The sequence below is a fragment of the Ursus americanus genome, chromosome 20 (assembly GCF_024610735.1).
Source record: "Ursus americanus isolate L20-20 chromosome 20, mUrsAme1.1.p, whole genome shotgun sequence".
Taxonomy (NCBI): domain Eukaryota; kingdom Metazoa; phylum Chordata; class Mammalia; order Carnivora; family Ursidae; genus Ursus; species Ursus americanus.
In genome coordinates, this window is record NC_142146.1 from 45,467,647 (window position 1) to 45,488,672 (window position 21,026).

Consider the following 21,026-nt stretch of genomic DNA (forward strand, 5'->3'; position numbering starts at 1 on the left):
AAAAGAAAAAGTAGGAGGCTGAACAAAGAGATTAATCAACAAGCAAAAAAAAAGTATAATACTATGAATGAAAGACTTGAAGGCCAGTGATTAGGTATAATCCACCAAGTGAAATCAGTTATTTGTGCAGTATCACGGTGAATCTACACACATTTTATTTTATTTTATTTTTTATTTTTTTATTTTTTTAAAGATTTTATTTATTTATTTGACAGACAGAGACAGCCAGCGAGAGAGGGAACACAAGCAGGGGGAGTGGGAGAGGAAGAAGCAGGCTCATAGTGGAGGAGCCTGATGTGGGGCTCGATCCCGGAACGCCGGGATCACGCCCTGAGCCGAAGGCAGACGCTTAACCGCTGTGCCACCCAGGCGCCCCTACACACATTTTAAATGTATTCAAATATTTTGTAGTCTGGGGCGCCTGGGTAGCTCAGTCAGTTAAGTGTCCAACTCTTGACTTTGGTTCAGGTCATGATCTCAAGGTGGTGAGATCGAGCCCCGTGTTGGGTTCTGCGCTGGGTGTAGAGCCTGCTTTAAGATTCTGTCTCTCTTTCCCTCTCCTGCAGCCCCCCGCCACCCCACTCGCACACTCTCTCAAAAAAAAAAAATATATTTTGTATTCCACAATCAAGTCTTTTTCGTTTTTTTTCATGTTTCATTATGTCCTTTTAAATGAATGTCCCACTTCTATTTTTTTTTTTTCTTTTACGGCAAAATTGCCTTATGGCCAATTAATTATGCAGTGAAAATGTTTGTGGCAAAAACACTTGCGGCAGAAATGTCTATGGCCGAGCTGTATGTAGTGAAAGTTTCTAGAACCTTCCTTAACTGCCAGAACTCTATCCTGGATAAAAACTCAACACTGCCTCTCACCTAAAAAATGAAAACAACTCTAAAGCCTTTCTTCCATTGGGTGCTACTCTAATGCCAGTAGACTGCTAAGTTAGGCAGTCTTCCATCCCCACCAGGCAAATGGGGCTAATATTCTGAATTCCTTTGAGAGTTCAGGTTTGGAACTGTGAGAGTGGGTCACCCTGGCTCAAATCCAGGACTCCAGATTAGGTCTAGCCAAGCCTCTTCCTTCTGTTTCTGTAACGCAGGAGAAATACTCTTCTTCCATTAGTGCTAGGGCTTGAAAGAACATCTCCAAGTAAGAGACCAGTAACACCAACGACAGCGCATGGTTCAGGGAAGCGAGTTTGGACCCCATTTCTAACACAGACCTGTGTAAGAACCTTGGACAAATGACTGTTTCTTCATGTGGAAATTGTGATAGCTCCAAGCCTAAGGTAGTGGTGAGGTTTCACACACCTGCACACAGTAGGCGTCCAATAAATAAACATTATTCAACTGGGAAAAAGAAGCACAGTATTCATTTTTGGAAAATATTTATTAAAAAACTAAAGTGAATGTGGCAAAAAAACAACAATCCAACACATACCTTTAAATAGCAAGCATATGACACTGGTTGTAAAGCTTTTCCAACTCTACTGATCTCGTCTTTCCCACCATCTACAGTCAAGGATGGCCTCCGAGGGAAGCCACATGTAAACAGGTCATCTGTACTGGTGATGAGCAAAAACTAATTATGTGACACCTATCAATGGTCATATGATTCGCTTTCCTAGGCAATTCACCCCAAACACAAGAGAGTGACCAAATCTCAGGAGTGTGTTCACGGGGATCTGCAATTCTGGTTTTAATTTGGGAGTGGTAGGTGGTGGGGGCATGAAATAGTCGAAAGAAAACAGTATCAGTAGAGGGCAATCGTAAAGCACCTTTAAAATCTGGACCTTTCCACAATTTAACTCCGTAATTCTCAAACTTTCTTGTCGAGCAGAATCACCTGATGAGACTGTTAAATTCACAGGCTCCCCAGATCTGCATGTTTACGAGGAGTACTGCAGGTGATCCATGCCTATTGGTTAGCCGCCCAGTTTGAGAAACACTGTTTAAAATGCATTAAAACAATTCCTACCCCCCCCTAAAAACAAGGTAAAAGTTAAGGAATCTATCGACAGTCACTGTGCTTTTGTCAACTTGGAGGGACCAAGAGAGGGAGTCAGGCAGGAAGGAGCCTCCAATTCCTAACGTACTGGTCTACAGGAGCCCTGAGCAACCTGTCAAGTGCTGTTCAGGAAGTAAATAAAATTTAATGATAAAGTTGATTTTAGATCACAGAACAGACTCCAGATGACTAACAGGCCAACCCCATTCATCCCTGTTTAATGAACTCTGGTGGGCCGATGCCAGATGGGAAGCTGCTTGTTCAAACAGAACATGGGGTAACTGTGGGTCTTGATCCGTGAAGACACAGTGAATAGAACATCTGTAAAAACCTTTATTCCCCGTAGAGCACTGTGCCCGAATAATTGCGGCGCCTCAAGGACAACACGTAGAAATGGTCACATTGATTCCAAGGTTGCCATTATCCGCAAACAGATGCGCTATGGCTGTGTCAAAAACAAGGCAGTCGCTGTTCATGATGGCGGCGGCCACACCGTCGTGGATGGACCGGGGCGTAGCCTCCCAGGTCAGTCTCCGCCGGTTCCCGTTCAGCTCCAGTCTGTAGGCAAAGTTCTCGGCTTGCTTGCGGGTGCCGATGAGCAGCACGATGGCGAAGAACTGCTGGTGGCCCTCGTACTTCTCCTGCTTCTCCAGCACCAGCATGAAGTGGTGGCCGAAGCAGGACTGCATCATGACCCAGTCGACGGCCCCCGGCAGGTTAATGTCCGTGGCGAGGAAGACGATGTCTTCTCCCTGGAGGGTGGTAATGCTTTTGTGCGCGTGCATGAGGTGGGACATCACGGCTTCCAGGGATCCCTGCCACTTGCAGGAGGCCCCGGGGCAAGGGCAGGAGTAGGGGCGGTATTCACAGATGTCTTCGTGTTCTGGCTTCTCCGTGTGGTGCAGGGTCAGGGAACAGCCCGTGGTGGCGTACTGCAAGAACGGAAAGAAACGCGTTGAGCCGTCGGGCCTTCACCACACTCCTGCTGCTGTGGACCTCTAACTAAGAGGGCTCACCCCCTTGGGTTGCTGGGGCTTAACCTCTATCCTCCTGTCAACTACGCTCGCTCGAGGGGAGGTAAAGAGTTACGACTACAAAGTCTCCGTTCATATTTGTCAACAGTCCTGCCGTTCATAAAATCGGGGGACTATCCTCAGCCAGGAACGGACTGCATGCCATTCCAACATGGTTGAAAATGGAACTGAAGCACTCTTCCTATTAACATCTCAAATAGGATTGCTGAGCCAGTGCGAGAAAACCGGGCCTGCCCCATATTTTCTGTGAATTTAAAGAATTTTGTAAAATTTAAAATGGCTTAGGTGTATGGCTGGGCAAGGAATATGCTGCCTCCAGACTGGTTTTCACCTAAAGACAATCAGGAAAACGGTACAGCTCCTCTTGGTTGTCCGCTGCCCCTTCTTGCTAGCTCAGATCGGTGGCTGGCAGGAGGGCTGCGGGAAGGCTGCCCTTCAGGCTCCCGCTCTTGTCTGCTGGAGTGACCAGCCAGGGCAGAAGAGGGCTGGACCCCCCTCACATTGCTAGAAATATTACCTCACTTTCTTCACCTTTCAACCCCCCAATCCCAAGGGGCTCTGGACGTACTTTTTGGGCCCATCTTCATGACCAGGTATGTCAGGCTCTCATGACAGGCCCGGGAGGCAGAGGCACTAAAGTAGGTCCCACGGGAGGCTCCCAGGCGAGGATTTTGATACAGTCCAGTCCCTCAATGCTGCCGTAATAGGGTAGGAACAAATCCTTTCTCTCCCTTGCACTTGGGATGACATTCCTGATGAATAAATCACAGCTATCTTGGGAAAAGACCACACCGAAAGGAATTAGACTCTTGCTCCCAACCTTCACAAGAATGACAGTGTTAATTCCTAGATACCAGATGGGGAATCAGCCCACAAGTAGACACTTGCCCAGAGAACTGCGCTGTTGTCTTGTAAAGAGTAAGGAGAGCTGAAATCACCTTTTTGGGTGAAACTAGGAGTCGGAGCACACAGTGGCGGTAAACTGTCTGGGTCACCACACTTGGATTCTCCCACCCCTTTCTGAGGACAGGAAGACAGCAAATGAGGGCCGGGCCCTATGTCTAAGATGCTGTGTCCATCTGCTCACAAAAGCCTCACATCTGTTTTTGGTTCTCTCTACCCTGCCTAGGGAATAAACCCCTTATAAACTTTAAGTCGGCCAAATTCTAACCTTTGCAGATGAATTTACCACTAGCAACGGGCAGGCACTGAGCACCTTCTCCATACAGGATCCTAAGCTACAGTCACTCAGAGGAAGCTGAGAAGGCCGGCTCCATTCTTAGGGAGATAAGTCTCCCCTAGCAAGGAAGAAGGGGTGGCTTGAACAAAGAAATGCAGCTGGCTCCTCCCCTATACCTAACGTGGATTATAGCAACCTTCTGTAGAAACTGGCAGAAATATTTCCCTGTTATTTACTTTGCCCAGAGGGAGTGCTTATTCACCTTTTTGAACCACGCACTAATTTTAAAAGCACGGGTATAAAAAACTTATCATGTGAAGGAGAAACAAATTTATTTACCCACACATATTTCTAGTTGGCGTTCTTAACAGTAAGGCCTTAAAACACCAAAATCCCTATTAACAGTGTTTTAAAGCTAGAGTGTGGCTAGGAATACAGAACCTTCTGATGTTCTGTGAGTGATGGGTGAGGCATCTGTGCCCAGTGTAAACACACATTACGCACAATAAAAATAGCAAGAATTAGCCCAGAGCCTGGCAGATCCTCTGGCCGAAACAAGCCCCTAATCTTTGGATCTGAAGAAGTTTCAGAATGGGCTGTTTACCACAGCTGCCCACAAACAACTCCAGGAACTCGATGAACTTTGGCAAAGAGTATAGAAAAGTACCACCTCCACCTCTTCCCTGACCCAAAGCCCCAAACCGCTCCACCTTCACGGACTCAGATGTACAACAAATATTTATCGTCCAGCAATTATTTTAGAACTTTTTCTTGTGTAGCTCAGGTAGGAATATTTATTTATATTCTGAATTATTTGGTTTGCCTTACAAGCCACACATTCTTCCTTCAACCCAAATATAGAGAACAGGGAACCTCCCCCCAAACGACACAAATAGAAAAGGCATACTGAGCATTTGTATGGACAATGACCTTACATAAACAGATCTTGCTACAGCCTCTATTAACTTAAAGAAATATATTTTTAAAGTGTTAGGTGCTTACTCTGCTTTTTCTAAACAAGCTGAACTTTAAAGCCAATCTATTCCTTCTCTTTTCCATCATGGGTGAGGGCGTGTCTTCATGACCACTGGTGCCACTTTTATGATAACTGGGTAAGAGAAGATCTCTAAAAAGAAAAGATCTACACTTTAAATAGGCGTGCACTCATGCGCGCACAGACACACGCACTCTTATTCCACACTTCGTTCTTGTTACCGTCTTGGCATTGTTGTGGAAAAGGGGCTCTCGTCCAGGGATCAAAGGGAGGGTTCAGGGTCTGTGAATTCCCTGACAGTGCAGAACCATCTAGGTGCCTCTGAGCAGCACACCCAAATTACGCTGGGCCCTGGCTTGGGTTCTCCTGACAGGCGCCAAGGGTTCCTAAGAACTGCCAACCTCTGTCCTAGCGCACACAGAGGGGTCAGCAGAGGATCCTGCCCTGGTGGTGGTCTCTGTCGAGGGGCCATACCGAGCAACAACAAACAATTCAAAACTCTCACAAGTACAGACAGCTACTCGAAGGAAGTCCAGAAGAGTGACAGGTGATTTCAAAGTGGGGATGGGAGGAGGATGGGAGAAGGAAAGCTTCACTACAGGCAAAGTGGACAGTGGATGGAGCAGTTCCATCTGGTTCTAGCATTGGGTGAGTGGAGCAAACAGCGGGGATAAAACCTAAATGAGAAGGCAGGTCCAGCTTCCTTCGGGGACTTGACTGACAATGTCGTTTAATTTCTGGGTTTCTCTACAGTTGCACTACAAGTTTTCCCTGCTATCTGAAAGTACAGTGTTCCCATGAAACCCTTGTAAGACAAATGGCAGAAGGCAAAGAAGCAATTTTTGAGCATTCCTAGTTCCAAAAATTTTTGAGCATTCCTAGTTCCAAAAAATAACTTCTCTTGGGCTTTTCTGATACCTTAGGACACATCTCGCTAACGGATGCACAAAATCAACTGAGATAAAGCACAGATGCTCACAAATGCCAGTTCAAAGCTATGGAGTCTTGATGCTAAGAGGCTGAGTGTAGGTCCCAGGAAAAGGAGCTTGGCGAGGCCACTCCTGCTGCTCAGGATGTGCACTGAAAAAGAAATGCTGAATGCTATATTCCCTTTCTGCCTTTTTTTTTGTAATAGTGAAAATCCTCTTTGGATTTCTTTTGGTTAGCACAAACAGGTCTTTTATAAAAGCAAAGTGACGTCAAGTGAACATTCAAAAAGCGGGGGGTAGCTGTACTGATGTTTTAGACCAGGTAACCCTTTGTGGCGGGGGCTGTCTGTGCATTGTAGGGTGTTTAGCAGCAACCCTGGCCTCTGCCCACTGCATGCCAGGAGCAATCTTCCCCTCCCCCACTGTGACAACCAGAAATGTCACAGGCACAGCCGAATGTCTGGGGAAGGACAAAACAGCCTGGGGTTGATTTTGATGGATGACAAAACCCGGCTGGGCAGCCACAACGACAGCTGTGAGGAGGGGCCCACACCAGCAAGCAGGTCAGGCTGGTCACTGTCCCGCCCAACGCGCACTACCCAGGACGGCTCAGGAACGCCAGCCGCCAGCTGAGACACACAACTGGGACTTAGTGGTTTGCAAATCGTGGAAGTAGGCTAGGGTGCTAGTTCTACCCGTTTTACAGCCTGACTGATTCATCCCGGCATCCCATTCGTGGCCACACTGCCGTCCAAGCCCTGCACTCCTGTGCTCCTCCTTGAGTGCTCTTTCCAGGTACATGATCGCTTAGGAGTCAAACAGTATTTTGAAGTAAAAGAAAGAATTCACATCGGTCTTAACCTCCAGTCCCCAACCCACCACACACACAACCCAAGAGTCCACGGATGGACTGCTTCTGGAAGCAAGTCCTATTACTGACTTCTTCCCTGGATTGCAAAGAGAAAGACAGCCCTGAAATCGCTTCTCCCTCAGGAATGAGGAGCGGCACCTCACAAGCAGGTAACCAGTAATTAGGCCCTCCCAGCTGCCCTGGTACCTGGCAAGAAAGTTCTGAGGTTTCACTTTTCACACTCTGGCTAGGGCTTTGCCCCACCAAACAGAGAGGGCTCAAAGGACGCCTGCCTTCCTTGAGATGCCTGGCTCTTCCTGCACACTCTTCTTCCTGAGACCAGGCACCTGGGCTGCCTGTGTGTCCTGGGGACAGGTCCACAGCTATAAATGAGATTTCTCCACAGGGGAACAGCTGCTCACCTCCCCTGGGGGTGGGGTGAGGAGGGAATTCACTTTAAGTAAACCTTTTTCGGGGGAGGGGGAAGGAGACACAACCGCTCACAGAAGCCCAAAGCTCTAGAAGACATAGGGAGGGGGAAGATGACCCAGCAGAATGAGAAACACATGTTGAAATAACATTTCTGACTTCTCTTTAGAAACTTTTCAGGTGGCAGTGGCTCAAACGTCTTGTGCAAACATGTTCTGCCACAAGGGCCATGGGTGACCCGGTGCCTCCTTTTTAAGTCTTTGCAGAAAGCAGTAAATCGTGCCAATTCTTTTCCTGGGCATGGGGTATGAAGGTTGGATTTCAGTTGAATTTAGGTAGGGCTTTTCCTTTTTTGGCAGAGAAATCTGTTGACACGCGAATATGATGGGGTACGTCAGAAAACAAACACTAGCCACCTGTTATTTACGTAATAAACACAGTCACATTGTATTTGTTTATGGAATGAGTACATAAACAGAATAACCCTGCTTCGCCAGGGTGCTCGTGAAGGTCACAGATCTTGTGACTGGTTTAGAACACGTCACTTAATCTATTTAATTAAATGTGAGTCCGTGCAATTCAAGACCGATTTCCTGAGCTTCAACAATCAGCAGTCTGCTTACAATGGAGGCGCTCTGAGCTCTGGGCAGAGACGTGTCCCCGCTCGGGGCCTGCGGGGTAACCGCCCTGCTGCCGCCTGCTTACACCTCCTAGGAAACTGAAATTTATTAGCCAAGTATCTGCCTGCGCCTCAGAGGACAGTGTCTCAGGAAAAACAAAGCACGCTCAGTATTTTGTTGTTGATGCTCTTAAACTTTTGAATTAAATCCAGGCAATGACCTTGTCTGAGAGTAACCACAGGCAAACTGTGCTTCTCCGTCCATCTCATGGGCTGTAATGATCACAAAATGCACACATACGGCTGCCTGCGATGCAGGACCCCAGACTGGGAAACCAGAACTGCCACAAAGGGCATTACTGGGGCAGCGACTGAAGTTTGAATATGGACTGTCGATTAGATACTAGTATCCACCGCATGTCACACTTCCTGATTTTGATAACTGGACCATAATTGTATAAGAAGGCGTCTTTGTTTTTAGGAGAAACACAGTGCAGTATTTAGGGGTAAAAGGGCGGGACGCCTGCAATGTCCATTCAAATGGCTAAATAAGTGTATGTGTGAATAGAGAGCGCCCAAAATGATAAAGCAAATGGGGCAAAAAGGAAACAACTGGTGAATTTGTTGGATAAAGGTATATAAGAATATTTTTGTATTATTAACACGACCGTTGGGGAAATTTGAAATCATATAAAAACGTGTTAAAGAATTCAGAGACTAAGTTAGCATATTCTTTATGGGATAGAGAGTCTTCTGGCTGAGTTGGCTGAGTGACTTAAGTGTTATCATACTAGTTTTTTTTTTTTTTTAAGAAAATATACTTTTAACTGCATATCTATAGGTAAACACAAGTAAGGCAATAGTTTTTCTTTTACTAGAAGGTCTTGGAACTCATTTTAGTGAACCAATAAAATTTTTCAATGAAGACCTCATTGTTGTAATAACCAACACTTCTTAGGCTTGCCTGCCCCCCATGGAAGACCAAGCCTTCTCCATTGCTCCTCTGATCCTTCACAAGTTTGTGGGCACTTCACAGATCTGGGGCCCTGGACTCTAGATAAAGTTTCTAGCCACTGCAGTTTCATTACCCACCATGCTTAGTGGTCCAAGGGAAACCACTCCATTTGACTCCAGACATGTCAGAAAGAGGCTCTGGGAATGAAGCTACCCATGTCCCCTTTTGCTTACACAGGTAAACACCTTTTACTACTAGGGAGGTGAACCCATAGATGGAATCAGAGTTGTATGAGTTTAGCTGGAAGGACGATCTCCTGGCGGTATAACTTACTATGTATGATCAGCAGATAATTAGGGGACTATTGGTAGAGATCTCTGTCTTCTCAACACTCTTGAGACTTGTTCGAATAGGAGTTGTAGCTAAGCCTCGTAGAGAACCAAATCATGGTGAAACTTCTGTTTTAACCAGAGGTTAGACTTTACCACTTTTAAAAGGACTTCTAGCAAATCAAACTAGCTCCTTCGTGACTAAAAGTGTACTAATCTCCCCTCAAAATATCAGTGGATGATGATCCCAGGTTATTTTCTAGTTAACTTATGGGTCTATTAATTTTGTTCATTGATTTACTGATTTATTGCCAGCTTCCCACCCACCTGATATGTGTAGGTAAATGAATCAATATTAGGTTTACGTGCAAAAGATGATTGCTCTCCCATTGTGTAATTTTTTTTTAAAGATTTTATTTATTTATTTGACAGAGAGAGATAGCCAGAGAGAGAGAGGGAACACAAGCAGGGGAAGTGGGAGAGGAAGAAGCAGGCTCCCAGCGGAGCAGGGAGCCCCATGCAGGGCTCCATCCCAGGACTCTGGGATCATGACCTGAGCCGAAGGCAGATACTTAACGACTGAGCCACCCAGGTGCCCCGGGTGTGTTAATTTTACTTTAATTAAAATTCTTACTATGGAACTTAGAATTTTAAAAAGTTCAATAGACCTTGAGATCATATGAGGAAAAATGTTGATTTTAGACTTCAGTCACTGTGGGTTTGTTATTTTTGATAAATGCTTTTCACATATTTTATTTACATAAACTATTTGGGGTGGGCATGTTTGAAGCTTTTCTGAAACCTCACATAGATGGAGAAAACAAGGATACTGTTGTCATTCAAATGGCTGTATATTCCTCTTGCTTAAAATGACTTTACAACCACTGGTAGAATACAGTTAGAGTGGGGCGTCTGGGTGGCTCAGTTGGTTAAGCGTCTGCCTTCAGCTCAGGTCATGATCTCGGGGTCCTGGGATTAAGCCCCACGTCAGGCTCCCTGCTCAGTGGGGAGCCTGCTTCTCCCTCTCCCTCTGCCTGTTGCTTCCCCTGCTTGTGTGTGGGCTTCTCTCTCTTACTGTCAAATAAATACAATCCTAAAAAAATAAACAAAAATATTCTATATCCTTCTTGATATTAAAAAAAAAATACAGCTGGAGCTCAGGTACCTTGTATCTGTGTGACACAAATGGAACCTACCATATCCCTGGACTCTTACTAAGTTCAGACTTGGGCAAAAGGAGAAAATGAACTCTCTTCTTGTGCCTTAATCGTGATGCTCAACTTGCATCTGTCTAGCATCCTTCCTCTAAGAACCTTGGCTGATCTTCACTAACCCAAACAGTAGATTCCTTACCTCCATTATGACGTGGTGCAAAGAGAGAATTCTTAGCCAGTGATGCTGTAAAGCTTTCATGGATGCTAACCTGAGAAGACAGTATCACTCAGTGCCAGGATGGTTGAACAGTGGTGAGACAAAGAAAATACTGACATCTAACTTCATTAACTTCCTTCCGGAGAAGGTAATTCTAATTCAAATCTTGGGCTCAAAAATTCCTCCTTTTGCCCAAGAGAACCCCGACAAACCCCATGCTCAGATAGCTTTCCTACTAAAGGGGTCTTGGCGGAAGACTTCCGCACATTAGTGCACTCATCAGAGAACATCTGATGCGGTGGGGGGCCTCTGGCCTTACAAAGACTCCTTGGGCTGGCAGCGGTTTGTTTTTAATTGTAGAAACTTGAAACAAAAGTTGACTTTTGACCAAATAACGCTTCTTATCTGACCATGGCCAGAGTTAGCCAGCAACCACACATTGTCTTGGAGAACCAGTTTCGTAAGGTCCCTTTGGAGTGTAGGTTCAAGCAAACAAAAGCGTCTTAAAGTAAGAGCCGGAGTTGAAGGCTTGATGCCACACTCCCACTACCTTGCCCGCTCTTTTTCAATATCCCCTTCCTCTTCTATGCAAGCCTCCCCCTGCATACTAACATTAATTGTCCGACACGCTTCAAACAGTGCTACAACCCTCCACGGTCTTTATTTCTCAACTAAAGCAATCAAATTCACCAGAAGACTTAAGTGTTAGGGTTGCTAGATTTAGCAACTAAAAATACAAGATGCCCAGTAGCCTCAGGCAGTATTTGGGTTATATTTACACTAAAAAAAAAAAAAAAAGCAAACTTGAAATTACACCAAAAATGGTTTATCTGAAATTCAAATTTTAGTGGGCATCCTGTATCTTACCTGGCCATGCTAATAAGAGGGCCCTTCTGGTATCACTGCCCATCCCTCCAAAAGCCATTATGTGAATTTGGAATGTTCCTCAGTGGGGTGAAGCAGGTAGCGGAAAAGGCAGGAGGCTGAGGTGGAAAAAACACTGTGTGTGTAATACAACGCCCATTCTGGAGTTTCTGTTCCCTGAACTTACAAACTGCATGACTTCAGGCAAATCTCTCAGAGAGGATACTGTGTCCTGTTTCCTTTACAAAGTAATTAGGAAAATAACGAGATCACATACCTAGTTCAGACAAGGTAAACAACATTCAGTATAAGCGGCTCCACTGGCCTCCCTGTGTAACCCCATCAGGATCTTCCATATGTCCCTTCTTCATGGGCTAACTGCTGCTTATCCTTCATAATGCAGCACTGACCCCACACTGCTGGGAGCTCTCCAGACTCCTCCGCTCCTCCTACTTCAGAAAGGCGCTGCTGGCACATCTGTCTCCACCGTTAGACTCAGAGTTTCAGAGGGATGAGGTTAGGGATGGGGCAATGACTGGCTAGGCAGATGGTCTGTAGGAGGGAGAGGCTGCAGCAGATTCCCAGGCAAGGGTGGATGTGACGAAAAGTTAGTAGGTAATCAGGAGGAGCCAGCTCTGGCCTGAGGTTACACCAGGGAGAAAAAGCAGGCTGTAGTATTAAAAAACAAAAGGATAACACCCATTGTAGGTGATGCTGAAGAGAAATGGGCATTCCACTGTGTAGGATCTCAAGTGAGAACACAATTTGGCTTTGTTATCAAAAGCTTTCTGATTTCTACACATACCCTTTGGACCTACCATCCAACTTCTGGAAGTTATCATTAGGAAATAATTACTTTCTTAAGCACAAGGACTGTTACAGCAGTATTTTAAAAAATAATTTTTTCAACAGTAAAAAACCAGAATGATTTAATCATTTAAATCACAAACGGGAGCTTGATTAATTAACTTTGGTACTGTTGTAATACTATGCAGCCATTAAACATGACCTTCAAGACTATTTACCAATGTTGAAAAGCAGTCACAATGTGTTAGATGAAAAAATATGTTATGAAATAGTGTGTGGTTTCCCTATCTTACCTGCTTTTCTTTGAGTGAAAAACTCCATTGATGTAGAGGTAAATTTGTGAGGACATATGCAAAAATGGTATAGTGGTTATTTCCAGGTGGGAGGATTATAAGAGATTTTATATTTTATATATTCTACATTTAAAAATAATGATCATAACTTTTAAAAACGTATCTTATAGGGGCTTTTGTGTGTCTCCGTTGGTTAAGTGTTTGACTCTGGATCTCAGCTCAGGTCTTAATCTCAGGGTCGTGAGTTCGAGCCCCACGTTGGGCTCCACGCTGAGCGTGGAGCCTACTTAAAAAAAAAACTCCACACTTTATAATGTATAAAATAAAATCTACATGTTAAAAAACGTCGCCTAATCTAACTAGGCTTTCTCTTCTAAAAGCATTAAAGAAACGAAAAAAGTAAGTCTTATCACTGAAACACCAATGCCAGGGCCAGTGTACCCAGCTGTCTGAAAACCTACATGACTAGGAGGGAAGGGAAGCTCAGTGGGGGGGTCTGTGGAAGAAGAGAGTTTCTTTTTTTTCTTTTTCAAGTCTATGCCTGGACCTGACCTCAGACACTCGCCATTTTTTTTTTCTGCTACCTTCTAACTGTGCACATTTATTTAGTGTTTCTTCTGTGCTGGGACTGTGCTAGACTCTTTGTATGAGTTATTACCGCGTTTGATCCTCACAGCAACCCAATCTGTACCCCATTTTACTGAGGAGCCACAGAGGTTTGGAGAGGTCACCAAACCCCTCATGTGGGGATGGAGCAGGGATCTGGACTAGGAGGTTCAAATAGGGCCTCCCTCCAAACTACTAGAGTAAGAGGCAGCCTCGGGAAGGAGTAACCCAAAGATACTACTTTTGTTGATTTCAGAGTTTTAAAATATGTGGGCTCAGGCCCACACATTTAACACAGGTGTAGCTTTCATCCATCTATAGTGTCTGTGGCTGAAAACTGGGAGGGGGGGTAACCTTTTTCTCACAGACACCATATAGTCTAAAAATCACTGTAGAAACTGGAAATGAAAACCCTTTCTCAATTTTTAAAAAACGGATGGAGCTAGATGGGCATCTGGGGCAAAGCTGATGAAATTCTGCTAGAGAATTTTCAGTATCTCTCCCAAGCCTTTGAAAGTACACTCCCAGGTTTAATATAAAGATACATTTAATCAGGAAAACTTTTTTCTTTTTCAGGATGTGCAGAGTGTTGTCACATTCTAATGTCCCATGTATGATCATGTCCTGCACAACTCGCCAGCAATACACAATGGCCCTGAAGGCTGGGCATTCATTTTAGCAAATGTGTACCTACTGTGTGCCCCTCTCAAGGAGTGGGGACCTTATGAGTTTGAATGAGAAATGCCACTGTTCGCAAAGTTCGTCAGATGCCCAAGTCTGGCTCTTAAGACGTTTTATAGGGAGGTCTTACTGTAGTCGTATGCCTATGGCACTTGGTACGGAGCGGAGCGTCAAAAAAGGGACCTAACACACGACAGCTGAATCTGATCTAATCTCAGGTTGGCGATTTTATAGGCCCAACCTGCTGTACCTTTTGGTTCTCCCTCTTTCTGGTTGTACCAAAGCTCAACTTTAAGTAACAATGATTGACTCCTAGCTGTAGGAGGTGGTGACCTGTGTAAAGGGGCTGCCAGCTATGTGAAGAATCAGCATTAAATGTTAGTGCTCCAACATAGCATTCTAGTGCTTCTGTTCTTTTTTTTTTTTTTAAGATTTTATTTATTTATCAGAGAGAGAGAGAGAGGGAGAGCACAGAGGGAGAAGCAGACTCCCCGCTGAGCAGGGAGCCCAATGTGGGACTCGATCCCAGGACCCTAACATGACGTGAGCCAAAGGCAGACACTTAACCGACTGACCAATCCAGGCGCCCTAGTGCTTCTGTTCTTGATTTTACACTGAAAAACTCTGTCAGTTGTGTTCTTGAAAATCTTGAGCCTCACCATCAATGTACGTGGACTCCGGTGCTTGCCAGTACATGCTTTTGTGAGTAAGCCTGTCCAACTTCAGGCAGTAGGGAAGACCACAGGGACAATATCCAAAGTAAATGATTTTTGTCGTAGGGGAACTTTTTAGACGAAGAAAAGATCTTTGAAATGGTTCTGGCAAATTGGTGTATCCTCTCAGACTTCTAGGTGACTGATCACCCATCACCTAGCAACCACCCTGATACCGCCCACCTTCCATTTGAAATGGTGAAGCAAAAGACTTAACAGCTCTAATCTGATCTCAGAGCACCCACCAGCTAGGAATTACCTCCATTCTTTTTACCCGATAGACAAGCTCAGGGAAGTATGTGACTGGACCGAGGTCAAACAAAGGCAGGATGGGGACCCAGTTCTGTCTCTTGCCTAGTGCTCTTTTCCCTGGAACACTTCACTAGATTCTAAAATTTTAGGGCACAAAAAGATTCTTTTGTTTTTTTTAAAGATTTTATTTGAGAGAATGAGAGCTCGAGCAGAGAGAGAGAGCACATGGGTGGTGGGGAGGGGCAGAGGGAGAGGGAGAAGCAGGCTCTTCGCTCAGCAGGGAGCCCAACACAGGGCTGAATCCCAGGACCCCGAGATCATGACCGAGCTGAAGGCAGACTCTTAGCCGACTGAGCCACCCAGGTGTTCCAAAAGATTCTTAATATAATGATTTAGTCCAGCTCTTTCTCTTAAAGACATTCAGGTCCAAAGAAATAAACTGACCTGTTCAAAGTCAACCATCTAGTCACTAGGACAACAGTTCAGGTTTCCCAGGGGGCCAGAAGAGAATATTCTCTTGGCAAAATACAGATGAAAATAGGGGCGCCTGGGTGGCACAGCGGTTAAGCGCCTGCCTTCGGCTCAGGGCGTGATCCCGGCGTTATGGGATCGAGCCCCACATCAGGCTCCTCCGCTATGAGCCTGCTTCTTCCTCTCCCACTCCCCCTGCTTGTGTTCCCTCTCTCGCTGGCTGTCTCTATCTCTGTCGAATAAATAAATAAAATCTTTAAAAAAAAATACAGATGAAAATAAACTATAAATTCACCCATAGTTGGGACTTCTCAGAATCCAAAGTTCATGTATGGTAAGAGTAAAATGAAAACTTGCAGGCTCAGTGAATGCTTTCTGAGAGAGAACCAGATCATTTTAAAAATTCAGGTTTCTGGCTTTTCTTGAAAAAACCCAAAGGTCTGGCAGGCTGCATCCACACTCCCACCCCTGCCAATCATCCAGAGCTGAGTGAAAGCTGTCCTCTTTGGGGGTGTGTTCTCTGGCTCCCATCTCTCCTGCTCCTTGAGGTCTCCTGAACTCAGGGCCACGCGTCAGACACCTCTCTCCCTTGCATCGCCCGTCCCTGCTGGCGTTTAGGTTTGTCCACACTGAGGAGGCTTGAATTTTCAACGGGGTTAGCTGACTTGACTTTTTATTTTAAGAAATAAAAACAACACTGTCACAACCCAAATCCAGGGAAGACTTGTCTGACTGAGGCTTTCCAGTTCAGTAATTATTTGGAGATGTGCTACTGGAAACTTTGAGAGAAAACAAACCCCCTAAAATGGGGAGAAAATGTATCATAGTGCAAGTGGGCTGGAGTGGTTTAGCATTCCCCACAGTTGTGGAGCGAAATGCTTGGCTGATATTAAAATAAAATACACTGTTGAGTGGGTGCACAGATGTGTCAACCTTCACTTCTCCCCCTATACCCACGCTCCACTGAGAGATGGTGGGTTTGAGATATGGGAACAGGATGTCAAAACTTCTCAGGTGTAGAGCAAGCCATAGAATGGACTAAAAATATCTCAAGTGGAAGAGAGCCTTACTCTGATAGAGATCCTTTTCTTAAAAGGAGACCTGAGCTAATAGTGCATGTGATACCCTCTATCATAGATGCTGGCAACACTCTAGCCTTTAATTAGGTGGCCCCACACCTCTGTAAGGAAGCTGTTTGGCAACAGATCCATTTTTGGGCCAACTGAAGCATGAGCAGTCCAGAGCTGTGATGACATATTAGGTCAGCAGGCTATTTCCCCCTGGCCTTCCCACTCCTGCATGTCTTATAAAATTCCTGCCAGCGAATTTTATAGTGAACACGTATGTTATCTCATTGGGATGTTCCCATCAGAGCTGGTAAATTCATCCAATCAGATAGTTTTGTTACTATTGTCAACCTTAAGTTACAATGGGGAGCCCTGGAATACAGGCTCAGATGCAAAATTGCTATGTAGCACAAAGGGTGTGTGCCTTTGGAATGCCGGTTCATGAACTGGCCTACTGATCTTGACAAGCCACTTAATCTCTCTACAGGCATTTGTTTCTTCACTTGGAAAGAAGAAAGGCAAACTAATAAACAATGACCCTCTCAAAGTAGCTGGCACACAGAGGGCACCCACTAACCATTCCATACAGCCTCCCTTCTTTTCATGGTATTCTAGAAGCTACAGGTCCTTAGAAGTCAAGCAGTTCAGTCTATTTACAGGTGAGGAAATCAAGGCCCCCAACAGGTGGTCTCTCAGGCAAAAAACGGCAGCACCACACTACTCTTGAGACCTGGTCTCTGGTCCTTCATCCACCATTGTTTTTCTCACATGAGGCAGCTCACGTGGAAGAGATTCTGCGAGCAGGTAGGGACAGTGACAGGGCAGTGCCTATGATTACCAGGAGCAAGCACAAGCCAAGGGCTAGTTACACAGACCTATTTTGTTGAAGTCTGACATAGGTCTTACCACTCCCTATTTCCCTCAGTCCTCCTCAACTGACAGATCTTTGGTGCTTGCTGTATACATCCAAGATTGGTTTATCTAAACTAAATGGCTGAGCTGCCCCGTCAATAGTTGGGATTGTTGGTCAACAAAAGTTGAGGCATGTATTCTCTAGCATCGTAAATCTCACATACAGAAGTGACCCCAAGATCACTTTCTAAACTTAACGCCTGGGCTGAAGGGGAATGGTTGACCCTGTTTAATTTCAGATTGCAAATGACGGCTTTCCTTCACTGCATTCATACACAATAGGGACTCGGAGCATCACTGACATGGTCAGAAACACTGATTGCCCCTGATTCCCAACAGAACTGCTTTTCAAGAAGGGCTTCCCTAGTATATTACACATGAGGAGAAAACCTGCTTCAAGAGAAACCAGACTCCTAGATCCTGAAAGTGAAACTTCATAACTTTATATGGCATTAACCGTTTCCTTCCCTTCCTCTTGGGAGCAACACAATGCTCTTATGAGATTGCTTTTTAAAAAGAAATTATGGAATAGTGCCTGTTACCAAATGTTCATTTGTGAACTGTAATTCACCTAAAGCTGTTTCTTCTACTAATTGCTCATGGTCTGGGAAAAACTGAACAGAAAAGATGGCTCCCCAGAAATCCTGTGGGGCACCCCTGGCAGCCCCCACAGTATATCTCAAACATCAAATACCCACTGTTATGTCAACTATCACCAAATCTTCTCTTGATCACTAGGCTGCCACCTTCTTCATGGCCCTAAAAAATTACAGAAATATTTTACCCAAATTTTATAAGAAACAACTACTGGGCTGGGTGAATTGGTTAGCATTATATGAGAAGTGGTTGAAAGCAGAGTAATTTATTAAGGTTAACTGAAAACCCATAGCCCAAACACAGATTCAAATCTTTATTTGAATATGCTATTTTAAACTTAATTTGTGGCAGGGCACAGACCAAATTAAATCATTCATTTTACTGACTGGAGTCCCAAGCTTCAATTCTCTGGTGGACTATTTTTAATTTAAAAATAAGCTCTTGCCCTATAAAAATAAGCAGCACCAAGGAGAAATGCAAGACAGCTTAGATGGCCCAAGAGGCAGAACAGTTAACTTTCACAAAGAAAAAAGAAAAACAACTCAAAAGTATTAATGACATTATTTCCATTTCTAAGTTTAGAAAATGAACGTTATGGTCTAGCCCTAGATTATAATGAGGTACTATGGAGAGGTGTCTCTGAAACTACTCCGGAAGATTTTTAAGTGGTAGATGTAAGTAAACAGATGCTATAATATAACCACACAGTGAAAAACTATGCAGTCGTTTAAAATACAGTGAGGAAGAGCTAGGTTTCAGACCTAGAAAAAAAATGTGTGATAATATGACTTTAAAACAGCAATTTGCACAAGTTATTTCTGGAGAATTTACATCTACTGTGTGTGTTTATGAACCTGTTTGACACACACTGACATTCACGATCTCATATTCAGCTGTGAAAACTATTTAAATATGGCTAGAAAAAAATCTATAAAGATACACAGTAAACCTAACAATGGTGGGAAAGGGGGCAAGAGGTCTTGGTCTTTCCTTTGACTTTTCTTAAGTCTCTTTAGTGGTCTGCATTTTTTGCAAGAGCACTGATAACTTTTTAAACTAAAGTGGTGGGCTTGGAAGAACTGTAACAGCTCTTGCGTGTCCTTCCTGTTAAATTCCTGATCAACTCTTGTTTTCACCCCCACCTAGAACAAATACACATCTCCCCAGTCCTTGGAAGGCTAGGAGAGGGAATGGCGTGGCTTGCAGGGTTTTCTTGTTGCTGGAGGAAAACAGGCTGTAGGCGCCCTTTTTTTAGCTGCACCTCTGAGGGCTCCCACATGTCAGGCGTGCGCAGAGGGCAGGCATCGGGCGCAGGAGAAATCCAGTACCAATCCTTCCAAGCCGAGCGCTGGTAAAGGGTGCGTTTAGCTGGCCCATCTCTTCCCTCCTCAATCCCCCACAGTCAGCTTCCCGGTCCAAGTTTCACTGGTGCAGCCTAGCCCTACCGAGCACACCCAGCACACTTCTGCAGGGTACGCAGGCACCCGGCGGCGAGAGCTGCGATGTGTTCTAAAACGATCGCGTGCCACTTAGTCCGGGGTCAGTGCTTGGGCAACTGTCAGCTCAGAGTTACTCCCAAAGTGGACAGGTGGGCATGGGGGAGGGTGGACAAGTGTAAACATTTCTTTTTTAAAAATAAGAGAGATGCCACCTGCCTCTCAGCTCCTGTGAGTGGGCTGGAGGACACAGGAGTTCCGGGAGGTCGCTAGGCGGAGGTGCGCGGGTGGCACCTGGGCTTACCTTGCAGGGAAACAGGACTGCCGACGCCACCTTCTCCATAGCCAAGTTCCTGATGCTGGGCGTCAGGGCGCCCCTGCACGTCGGGCAGCAGCTCAACTTCTGGCGGCATTGGTTACATACCAGGTGCCCGGCCTGGCACTGCAGGATGGGGGGCAGGACATAGTCAAAGCAGACCGGGCACTCGAAGAGCGAGGTCAGCTCGTGGTGCTGCGGGGACACCGGGCCAGCCCCGCCGCCGCCGCCGGGGCCCGAGATTACCGCCGCCGCGGCGGGCACCGCGGACGAGCCGGGGCCCGCAGCCGAGATGGTGGCGGCGGCCGGGGGCGCAGCCGGGGACGGAGCGTGCTGAGGCTGCGGCGGCGGCTGCTTGCTGCAGGGTTTGTTAGCGCTGGGGCCGGTGGAGGACGGGCGGCTCATCGCGCTCCGAAGCAACCATGGAACTGCGGGCGCCTGCCTGCCGCGGGGCCGCCGGGGTCAAGGCGGTGCACGCCCCGCGGGCGGCAGGCTCCGAGGCAACGCCACCGCGCCCAGCCCGGAACCGAGCAGCGGAGACTGCCGGCCGGCGCCGGCAGGCCGGGGGCTGGGCTGCGCCGACGATCTCCGCGGCCCCCGACGTTCCGAACACCCTTCCGCGCCCCCAGACTCCTCCTCCCGGCGGCGTCGCGGGCCCCGAACCCGAGCGGTGCGCAGAACCCCGGCCCACCAGCTTCTGGAGCGGCAGCTGACGCAAGCCCCGGGGGCGCGCGCGGACGTGACGCCTGGACACGTGTGCGGCCGCTCAGGCGCGCGGGGACTGGCAGAGCCACCCTGCGCTGGGGCGCCGGCTCCGCCCGAGTCCAGCTGGCAGCGCGGGGGTTCGACTAGCGCGTGCCCCTCCTGCCCAGGCTGCGGGCCTGGCCCGCGCCAGTGAGCATGCCCGGCTCGCCGTGGCCGCGCGAGGTCTGCCTTCCGGGTTGAGGAGGGGCCCGCCCTTCGGCAAGGCGTCGCCCAAGTCCTCTAGCCACACCCCGAGGAGCCACGCCGGCGTTTCCCGGGCCGCAAACTAGAATGGCAACTTCAGGCGGGCGGGGGCTTGGGTGGTGAGCGGGGCGGGACGCGACGCCCCTGGACAGGTCGGAAAAAAACCGTGAGGTTTCTCTTTCCCCGGGTTGAGTCACCCTCGCGCGAGGGGAGGAGTGCGCCGCGGCTGGCCGGCCTGAGTCTGGAACGCTGGATCAGTACGCGAAGCTTTGGGCGGGAGCAGGGCAAGGGGCTCGGGTTGGGTCGGCAGCGGGCACAGGACCCAGTGCTGGGCAGTTAAGAGTGGGTGTGGACCACTCCTTAGT

The 21,026-nt window shown here is 46.7% G+C and overlaps 1 protein-coding gene across 1 annotated transcript; it reads right to left on the reverse strand.

Annotated features, from left to right (window-relative positions):
- Positions 1–1,371: 1,371 nt before the first annotated feature.
- On the reverse strand, positions 1,372–20,771 carry SIAH2 (siah E3 ubiquitin protein ligase 2). Its single transcript, XM_045812717.2, has 2 exons — positions 19,702–20,771; positions 1,372–2,940 (listed from the first exon to the last, which is right to left on the reverse strand). The coding sequence occupies exons 1-2, from the start codon at positions 20,116–20,118 to the stop codon at positions 2,383–2,385; spliced, it is 975 nt and encodes a 324-aa protein (XP_045668673.1). The 5' UTR covers positions 20,119–20,771; the 3' UTR covers positions 1,372–2,382.
- Positions 20,772–21,026: the final 255 nt, after the last annotated feature.

What these genes read in the sequence shown, in the direction of transcription:
- SIAH2 (XM_045812717.2), bottom strand. Translation starts at nt 20,118, where the DNA reads ATGAGCCGCCCGTCCTCCACCGGCCCCAGCGCTAACAAACCCTGCAGC. An exon ending in CAGTCCTGTTTCCCTGCAAG is followed by an intron (nt 2,941 to 19,701) that starts GTAAGCCCAGGT and finishes CCGTTCTTGCAG; the next exon opens with TACGCCACCACGGGCTGTTC.